This window comes from Eptatretus burgeri, chromosome 17 (genome assembly GCF_056783735.1).
Source record: "Eptatretus burgeri isolate ZD-2024b chromosome 17, Ebu_testis_v1, whole genome shotgun sequence".
NCBI lineage: Eukaryota > Metazoa > Chordata > Myxini > Myxiniformes > Myxinidae > Eptatretus > Eptatretus burgeri.
This window is the reverse complement of record NC_140977.1, coordinates 32,772,473-32,783,231: the sequence shown is the minus strand read 5'-3', so window position 1 is coordinate 32,783,231 and position 10,759 is coordinate 32,772,473. Positions and strand designations below refer to the sequence as shown.

The 10,759-nt window shown below is 43.9% G+C and overlaps 1 protein-coding gene across 2 annotated transcripts in view; it reads right to left on the bottom strand.

The window, feature by feature from the left end:
* CPPED1 (calcineurin like phosphoesterase domain containing 1) overlaps positions 1 to 7,441 on the bottom strand; it is a 46,492-nt gene extending 39,051 nt beyond the window's left edge. For both annotated transcript variants that reach the window (XR_015053098.1, XM_085863370.1), the window contains exon 1: positions 7,339 to 7,441. Coding sequence is in view for 1 of the 2 variants with exons in the window: in XM_085863370.1 (XP_085719496.1) it covers positions 7,339 to 7,426 (88 nt within the window). In the remaining variant the exon portion in view is untranslated. The remainder of the gene's footprint in view (positions 1 to 7,338) is intronic.
* Between the last annotated feature and the right edge of the window lie 3,318 nt (positions 7,442 to 10,759).

Here is a 10,759-nt window from a genome sequence, read left to right as displayed (position 1 = left end):
AGAGAGAGAGAGAGAGAGAGAGAGAGTCGTCTTACTGCTGATATAATATCTGCTCATGAACGAGCCAGGCAAGCAGAGTCGGCTGCAGAGAGAGAGCGTCGCCTAACTGCAAATAGAGCGTCACACCGACCGGTGAGAGAAGCACAAAACTCACGTTCCAGCTTTCTAGGTCCAGGTTTTGGCAGGACATCAAGGACAGTTGCCACTGCTGCTAGAAACATTGAGTGGCTCAAGGCCGCCTTCAACTATGACCTCTCTGAAGATTACGGCAGCATAAAGCCTTCCTTCCATAAATCTGAGGAGTAAAAGAAGCCTTCCTAATTTTCTCCATACAACGAATGCCTCAGTCTAACTAGCGTGAGGAAAATAGGGCAAATTTCCCGGGTATTACCGGGTACTTCAGCTAGTGTATATATATATATATATATATATATATATATATATATATATATATATATATATATATATATATATATATATATATATATATATATATATATATATATATATATATATATATATATATATATATATTGTTGCGAATTCGCGCCCGCCGGCGTGCGAACGGCCACGTAACTCGAATCGCGGCACGTCGCCCACCGGACAGACAATTCTGTCGTGATCCTCTCGGACTAACGCCGGGAGCGAGTCACGGGTGGGCCTTTCGACTTCACCACAATCATGCCAATCGGCCACCCGCGTAGGATAGGGTTGTTCGCCAAACTCGACCTACCTCAGTACCCACGTGGATGGTAAACTGGGCGATCATACCTCGCCACAGGTCGACTCTGGACACGAGCCGCTTGGGTGGCCCGTTCCGTACTATCGGGATAACCGAGCGGTGTTATCGTCGACCTGGCGGTTCAGATTAATTACCGAGATGTTGCACCCACTACGAACCTCTTACGTGATGCAAGATGGAGATTCAAATGGAGAAAAGACGAAGCGAAACGGGCACAGTTCAACAAGCAAGCATTTTATTACGTGACACACGGAAAGCACGTATATACAGCCATACACAAAAAGCAAAGGCAAGAAGAAAACAGTTGACACCGACCTAACGCGTACACACAGCAACACTTAAACAGTTTTACTTCACAGACGGCGCCAACACACATTTACACAAAAGCAAAAGAAGGAAGCCACCCTCACAGACAAGGAGGCAGACAGGCCCGTAGGCCAAATGTGCGCGGGACCTAGAGGAGCGTCCAGGTCCGCGAGACTGGGGAGGTCTTACCCGCGTCCTCGTGACACGTTGGCGGCCAAGCCGCAAAATGTCCGCACGCTGTGCCCCGACTTCGTGCCCCTGGCATGCTCGTTGGCACCACGTTTGGGGTGGGGGAGGAACGGGGCCCCCTTTGCACTATCTCAGCGCGGGGGAAGGGGAAATTGTTGATGCCCTGGGGGAGGGGAGTGGCTGGCTGGCTTGGGTCCCACGACGAGACGAGCGATCCCCCACACCGCAAGCTCGTTGCCGACCGCCGTCCTCCTTGCCTCGGACCCGAGCTTCCTTGCCCCGACCCGCCGCCTGCGGCTCCACCGCACGCACTCCACCTCTTCCGGCTCACTCTCAACGACGCCCTCCAATGCTCAACGTTCAATGCTCAATGCTCCAACTCACGCATAGCTCCACCAGTTCCACACTCTCCTCCTCTCTCACCACCCAACTCCCCCAGTTCCACACTCTTCACGTGAGTCGCCTTCCGCTCGCACCTTTATAGCTCTCAGGAGGCACCGATATGCAAATTCCCGGATCAGAACGTGATTGGAGGCGGGGCCACACCGCCCCCCCCCCCCGGTCAGCCATTGGTCAGGCAAAAATGGACGTGAACCTCCCCTGATCCTAAAATTTGCATAGACGGACATGGATGGAATTCACCTACATGCGCCTGGAGGTGGGGCCAAGCCGCCTCGCGCTTGTCCATTGGACGGAGGAGAAGTGGGCGTGAAGCATTCCTGATCCACGGAGCGACGTGTTCGGCCTCCATGGCCGAACGGCTCCGGGAACCCGACGTTTGGTGTTGACTGGTGGTGTTTGGGAATGGCCATACAAGCGATGATGTGGGATGAAGTTGTGAAGGTAAAGGTGAAGGTGGTAGTGTTTGCGAATGGTTGTGGAAGCGTAGGTGTTGGAGGTGGCGTCGTTGTAGTGTGGTTGATGCTGTGGTGGGGATGGCGTGGTTGGTGAGATGCTGTTTGTTTGAAATAAAAGATAGAACAGAAAAATGGCTAACTCAAAGTGTCGCAGCCCGGATGGATCACATAAATTCCCTCTCTACAACGGGTTTGGGCTAACTACACATGTACCTATGGAGATATCTCACCTGAGGGCCCTTTATGGTGTAATGCGAATTTCCACAACTGTAATACTATATATGTATGTGTATATATATATATATATATATATATATATATATATATATATATATATATATATATATATATATATATATATATATATGTATGTATATATGAATGAATGCCTGAAACTCCAATTGCATCAGATGACGCACTTTTTGCATCTATACCATAATGGAGCTACGTGTTTGTTATCTCCTCCAAGATGAAGCGTCAACGGTCCATGAAACTCAGCGATATAGTGCTTCATTTCCATGACTCTGGATCGCTCTACTTTTTGGCTCACGAGAGAAAATATAGATACTTGCTCATTATTACCTGTGACTGAACTTCATTTTCAAAAAAAGTGCTGCAACAACACATTTGGTCTCTCCGTGTGACTACCTTCAATTACAACCCCATAAAAGCCACTGAGGAATCAACACCTCATTCTGAAAAAATGACACGTGAAAAAGGAACGAAATCACGACTGCAGATCTCTGAACCGCGAAGCACAACAAAATCACGTGACCACCACCACCTCTGCCACCCATCCATGGGACGGGTAATCTAGGAGTATAAACAAATCAATCATTCTGCAATGAAGGGAAAATTCCAATGAAATGAGAGCTGCAAACATGAAGAGGGTTCCACCACACATTTCATCGTGAGAGGATATTAAAGGTGTGCAAGGTATTAATTTCCATTTCCTATTGATATCTATATATATATATATATATATATATATATATATATATATATATATATATATATATATATATATATATATATATATATATATCTACACTTATTGTGTTGGCATGATTTAATGCTTTAACTTTCAACTGGCTATGATTAACCGTGCTTTTGACATGGTCTGGCACCCTGTCCTGCTCACCAAACTCTCTTCCTCTGGTTTCCAAGGACGTCTCCACTCATGGCTCACAGACTGCTCCTGTCACAGTCAACGTGTGGCCCTTAATGGAGTTCTCCCATCCCCTCTGCCTGTTCGGCTGAAGTTCCTCAAAGGATCGTTCTGGGCCCTGTGCTTTTTTCTGGTTTAAAACAATGATCTCTCCGACTCTGGAAAATCCTCTTTATCTCTTTGCTAATGACTCCACCATCTGCCGTACAGCCATACCATCTGTCATCCCTCAGATCAGCAAGCAGCAGCTTCTTCACTCTCTGCAGATCTGGATAAAATCACAAACTAGTGGAACATGTCTTTCAATCCTGACAAATCTCACACTCTCACTATGTCTCTCCGAAAAGAACATCTGGAATCCCTCCCCCCCCCCCCATATACCCTCTCAACAATCCCCTTGAAGAATTCCTTTCGTTCAAGCTTTTGGGCCTCACTATCTGACAAGACCTTTCCAGGGAAAGCCACATCTCCAAGCTGACCTCCAAAACCAGTCACCAACTGGGCATCCTCCATCATGCAAAGTCCTTCCTTGGCACAACTGAGCTCCTGACAATGTACAAAGCTTTCATCCACAGTCTGATGGAGTACTGCTCTCCCCTCTGGGCTGGTGCTCCCACATCTCACCTTTCTTGGATTCACACGAATAGACCAAGGCACTTAGGATCATTGATATCTCCTGCGGTGAGGCTGTCTTTGGGTTTCCCCTCTGTCTGTCCAGCCATTCTGGAGAAGAAGATTTTTATATGTTTCAGGGTAAATCCAATATGGCTGCCAAACCTTGTGACCTATGATGTCATATCTCTGAACAGTTTGTTCCTCATGAATGGGCAGTTATACGTGTAAAGTTTTGCCTCGATCTGTTCAGCCATTTCAGAGAAGATTGTTGAAGGTTTAAAAAGACCAAAAAAAAAAAACAAACAATATGGCTGCTGACTAATGTGACCGATGACGTCATCATTTTTTTTCTGTGGACCATTTTATCCTAGGATAACCCTGAATAATTTTCATACTGATCAGATGTAGTGTTCTACATATGCAATTATGAGGTCATAACGAAGGCACCTATGATGTCATAAAAAATCACACTTATTCCCCATGAGGAGTACTTGCCACAGGCCAAGTTTCAATTTTTGCCTTGGTGTGGATTCATCGATACAGAGGTCCAAAGTTTTTTCCGTTTTTCAAACATGGCTGCCACACCACGTGACCTATGATGTCCTAATTATGATTAAAACATTCGGGATGAGTAGTCGCACCTACCGGGAAAACTTCGTCTAAATCCAACAAGCGGTTGTGGAGAAAAACATGAAAGTTCTGTGCAGACAAACAAACAAACAAACAGACAGACAGACAGACAAATGAAATTGCTCGTTGAGCAAGGAATTGCCGGAATAACTTTGTCATATCTCCATGATCTCTGAAAAAACAAAAACCTGGAAATCAATTTGTTTCTTATAAGTCGATAGTGCTACTGTTTAATGAGTTATAGCACTTAGTTTGGTCATGATCATAACTAGGAAGTCAATCGGACTTGAAATGGCGTTTTTATCGCAATTTGAAAATTTTGACCCGACCCCCCCTGACATTCGAACCCCGACCGCTAATAAGGGTGTTGGTGTGACATCCCCAATGAGACATATGGTTGGATGCAGAATTGGAAGATGCACATTTTGGATTTGATTTGAAGTCGATACGACAATTTTAGCGGACGTTATTGCAAAAATAAGAATTTCGGTTTTTCAGTGACCTTGACCTTTGACCTAGATTCACTAAAAACGACAAGTATCTAAGTTGGACCATGGCCGACGTCTATACCCAGTTTGGTCATGATCGCTGAAACGGTGTGGCTGCTACAGGGTAAACAAACACACAAACAAACAGACAAGCCAGTAGGCGGCCATGGGTCGCCGAGCATCTGATGACCTTTAACCCCTGATCTGAGTTAATCTAGTACTAAGTACTGGCGAAATTGCAATCAAATCGGTTAACCCGCGTATGAGCAAGGGGGCTTTGAATGGTCATTTTGGCCGAACAATGCACTCATTGACCTTTGACCCCTGACCTAGCCGAGAAAGGTCAATATGTCCTGAAGCAAAGTTGTAGTACCCATTGAGTACTCTGTACCTATGAACTTTCATTCATATTGGTTAACCCGTGTAGGAGCAAGGGGGATTTGAATGGTCATTTTGCCCGAAGAATGCACTAATTGACCTTTGACCCCTGACCTAGCCGAGATAGGTCAATATGTCCTGAAGCAAAGTTGTAGTACTCATTGAATCCTATGTACCTATGAACTTTCATTGGTATCGGTTAATCCGTGTAGGAGCAAGGGTGCCTTGAATGGTAATTTCGCCCGAAAAATGCAATTATTGACCTTTGACCCCTGACCTACTCGAGATAGGTCATTATGCAAATGAGCAAAGTTGTAGTACTCATTACGGTCTATAAGCATGTAAAGATTAATTCGGTTCAACCATCTTGGAGCTAGTGTACTTTGAATTTTCAGCGGGAATGCTCAATAGCCCTCGGACACCCAAGTTGAGTGGGTTACCATTTGGAGAATATAAGATGTGTTGTTGTTGTTCGTCTTTCGGCTGCTCCCGTTAGGGGTCATCACAGCGAATCATCCGTTATGATCCACATACTGATTTGGCATAGGTTTTACGCCGGATGCCCTTCCTGACGCAACCCTGGTCACCTCTTATGACACAGGGATAAGGATTGGGTTTCGCCATGATTCCAGGCTGCCCTACACCCTCTCATAGCGCGGCCCAGTACAGAGCTCCCGTCCTCAAGCGATCCTCCAACCAAAGCCTCCGACTAGCCGGATTACAGGCTCACGCCACTACGCCCGGTTATTTGGAAACTATAAGATATACAAAAAATGTATGTCATATAGCGGATAGAGAATCACCTTAAGATTATGCATACCAAATCTCATCCAGTTCCATCTCTTGATAACTACTCGGTATCAATTTGAATGAAAAGTACCGAAAATGCGGTTTGAAATCGGAAATCCCCAAAGTTCGAGGGGTGAACAAAGATATAAATCGAAATCTATCTCGATTGTTTCTGCACAATGCATTCCAGATGATTAGTGTGAATTTTCATGACCATCTGACCATAACCCTAGGAGGAGTAGCATTTGGCGCAAAGGCACCTCCAACTCTCACATATTATCGATTTTTGCCCTTTGACCCCTGACCTAAGCAATATCGGTCAAAATGTCCTGAGGCAAAGTTGTAGTACTCATTGCGTGCTATGAACCTGTAGTTTCATTCAGATCGATGCACTCACTTGGTTGCTCGGGGGCCTTCAATTTTTGCCAATTTTCGGGCATACCCCATTTGTAGGGGGCGCTGCAGGTAAACTCTTCCAGATATCACAAAAACTGGAATATATTTGGTAGAGCATCACCTGTAGATGATGCATGCCAAATTTCATAAGCCTACGTGGGATAATGGCTTTCGTAAATGATTTCGTGTTAACGGTACCGATTTTGAAGGGTTATCGGCTGTTGCTCGGGAACCAAAGCGTCCCTAGCAACCATCACAATTTCCAAAGCACTAGGTCATAAGATGTACCTACCACCTGAGTTTGGTCAAAATCCGCCCACGTTTACTACCAATTATGCTGATGACAAACGAACAAACATCCAAACAAACAGACAGAATTACTGACAATAAGGGTCACCTATTTCGGTGACCCAACAGACAGAATAACGAAATCGACTAAGCAATATCCTTGAAAAATCTTCAATTTTGCAAGTAACAAGAAGAAGATGCCATGCAGAGCACGATACTTGCAAAATCCATTAAACATATTTGACCTCAAAAACAATTGGTAGTTGAATTCAGTGACCTGATATGCAAATCCTCTTCAAATTTCAAGTCAATCGGATGAAAATTGAGGATTTTAGAAATACCACCTTAGTTGTTGACCTTGGGCCTATTTTGACCTTTTGGTCCATGTTGACCTTACAAATAATTGGCCAGTTGAATTCAGTGCCGTGAAACATAAATCTTCTTCACATTTCAAGTCAATCAGATAAAAATTGAGGATTTTAGAAATCTCACCGAAGTTGTTGACCTTTGGCCGATGTTGATCTTTTGACCTTTTGACCCCCAAAACAACAGGCTTCTTCCTGATGACAAACTCTACCATGTGGTGAAGTTTCGTGAAGATCGGCTTAAAGTTGTGACCTCCAGGCGACAAACAGACAGACAGAATAACAAAATCGACTGACCAATATACTTGAAAAAGATTCGATTTTCCAAGAAGCAAACGGACAAAAATGGGTGAAAACTTAACCTCCTTCACCTTCGGTGGCGGAGGTAGATAATCACTCTCCGGCATATTTGTTTTGTACACAAAATCTCAGCAAGTGAAAGATTGGACGTGACAGCGAGTAAAAAGGCAACGTACTGCCAGTAGGACAGTGATGGCACAATTAGACAGAATTAGCAAGGGAATGAGGAACAGGAAAAAGAGTAGAAGTATGAGGGGAGAAAATGCTACAACCTGCAAGAGGGTTGGATTAGGTGGGATTAATTGGGGTAGAAAATATTCCAGGTAGATATGGGGGATGACCCAGGATGGTGGTGCACCGCTTGCTTGAAGTCTGATGGTGAAGCATGCAATTGAACCATCTCTGGAAGACAGGCACATCCAGTCAGTCGAAAAGAGGAACAAAAAAGTGGAAATTGGCAGAAAGCCTGGATTTGGGGAGCTCTACTTGGAAAGGGTTTACTGGAGGAATGTATGCACCCTGGTGGGTCAGAGGACTGTTAGAGCATAGAGAGCTCAACCAACCTGTCTGCAATGTGAGAGCAACAGTCCTTGCATTTCAGCCTCATAAGATAGATAAGATGCTGGGGCACCAGCACATAAGTGAAAGCAGTGCTCCACTGAGCTATAGTCAAAGGCTGTGTGACTAGTTCTGATTTTGTAAGAACTTGGAATTTTGAATAGCCCCCGTATGCAAAACCTAACTCGTGGAGGAGCTTGCATGTATATCATATGTATGACTTGGACATTTGGAGATACCATTGTACCTGTACATAAATTACGCACACACGAGGACTCGGTCGATGAATTGGATTTAAACCCAGGATTCCAGCATCCTGAGAACCAAGTGTTCAGATAGGAACACCAAACGGGAAAACCAACATTTGTCTTATTGTTACACATGACACAAAAACATGGTTGATTACAAATACAAATACCATGCATGTGTCAGGGTCGCTGGGCACTGCTACCGCCGCAAAAAAAAAACCCCAACCAAAACCAACCTGTTTTCAATCTTGTACTCTGGATACCTAAACTTGGAAGGCTGAAGCAAGGCAGACCATCGCTCAACTACATCAACACGTTACAGAGGGATTACTGGCCTGGAAACAGATGAACTGCACACAGCAATTTGATGGAGAGGACTGGAAGCTGAGGACAGTCATCTGATTTTGACTTTCGAGCTGATTTAAGAATAATGAGAAGCATAGGATACATTTACCGATAAGACCTATTTCAATACACCCCACCACTCCCAAAATGCATCATATATATATATATATTTTTTTTCCAGAGGTATCTAATAGATCCAATGTGAAATAAACACGAAATTGCTATTAAAACAACCACGATCATAAGAACGATGCTTCTACCAGTGTGGTGAGATGAAACCACAAGCAGGCCCAATGGTAAAGATGTGACGACGCACCTGCCTATAAAAATGTGGATCCTGTTATCCATGCGAGTGTGTTTGTATGTTCTCGTGTGAGTCCCAGTTTGGAGATCGTTATGATTAAAAGCTGTTTCCTTTGGCTGTGCTCAAGAAAAGCATTCCTCTAATGCTGTGTTTACATGCACAGGGGAGTCTGATGGTGGGGGACGGAGTGTAGTCGAGATGGGTGGAATTAGTTGGACCAAGAATGTTTTTCATGAGCACCCCAACTGTCCCCACCTCCATCGAGCCTGGGCACCATTCCACACGTTTAGAGACTCAGAACGCAGGTAACTCCAAGCTGTGTTGCCTATAAATGAGTGATCATAAACAGGCTCTGCAGTACAATTGCCAGACATTCGATTTGGAACAAGCAAGTATACGATATGCTCGTTTATAGTCGGTGTGACATGTTCACATTTGTTTCGGCTCCAAACCTTTGTCTTTAAACAAAGTTACTAATATCAACTTAACCTTTTCAAAGGAAGAGACCATTATTTCTTGGCTTACTCCAGTCTACTCATATTGTAGATGATGAGCATGATTCAAAACTTTGGGTATTTTTGGGAAAAAATTTTTGCATATCTAATATAATCGTCAATTAAATCCTCACTAATGTAGCCACTTGGAGCAGTTGCAGTTAATCAAGGGTTATAAATGTCTCTTTTTTTAATAGTACCTTTTGGGAAAGACTCCATGAGTTAGTTCAAGATCATCATGAAGACGGCCAGCTTAACGACTAATAGTGTGCTAACCCGTTACAGATGGCAAGCCAAATTGGTTGCATACAGTACATGGTTAGTCTTGGATTTTGATTCTTGTGACTTGCGATTGGCAAGCTTTTAATACAAAGAGATGTTAAAACTACAACGAGGTCAATGGTGTGCCATCGCAAATCGCCACGCTCCCCCCCCTAAAGTAAAGTTGAAAGATGGCAAAACCTTTCACCAAAAATAACTCAATATCAAATTTTGAGTTAAAAAAAACATCAAATCTTGTTTTTGACCCTGTGACCCCAAGTCTTTACCCTCTAGGGCATGAACCGGGGATCAAATCCCCCAAAAATCGTTACATATTTCATGCATCCCCCAATGTTGATTGCAGACATAAAGTTTTTTGGTATTTGACCTTTTGACCCCACCCTGCAGGGGTCCCAGGGTTTGGGGCCAAATATGATCCTGCTCTCACACCTTCTTGCCATGTGTTGATCATAACTGCCAAGTTTGGTGAATTTCTGCACAACCGTCTCAGAGGAAATAGCATGATGGACAGACAGACAGACAAAGCCGATTACAATATCCCACGTTTTTTTTTCTTTCTTTTAAGCATGGGGATAACAACAAGTCGAAACACTGCTGCTAAGAAAGTTTGCTGCATTGGAACAATATTACATTAAACAAGCTTTCAAGGTTTGGGAAGTGTGTCGAGATTCCCGCGTGAGACATGATAATAATGCAAGGTCCATGACCTCCCGTCACACCGACATCAAAGCCTGGCAGTCTTCCCATTGCCCCATCAACGTAAGGCATTCTATAACCTGCTTCAAGTTATGAAAAGACAGGATAATGGAAAAAAAAATTAAAATCATACTCAACTCTTGCAGTTAGTTACCCAGTCTGGGTTTGACTCCAAATGGAATAAAAATGGATAATGAACATTTTTTTTTGTGTACTAGCAAGGCTCGTGGAGGAGTTAGAACACAGAACGGATTATGATGTAACAGAAAGAAAAGAACAGTGGAACGAAAAAAACAGGGGAGACGATACATCACCAGTCGG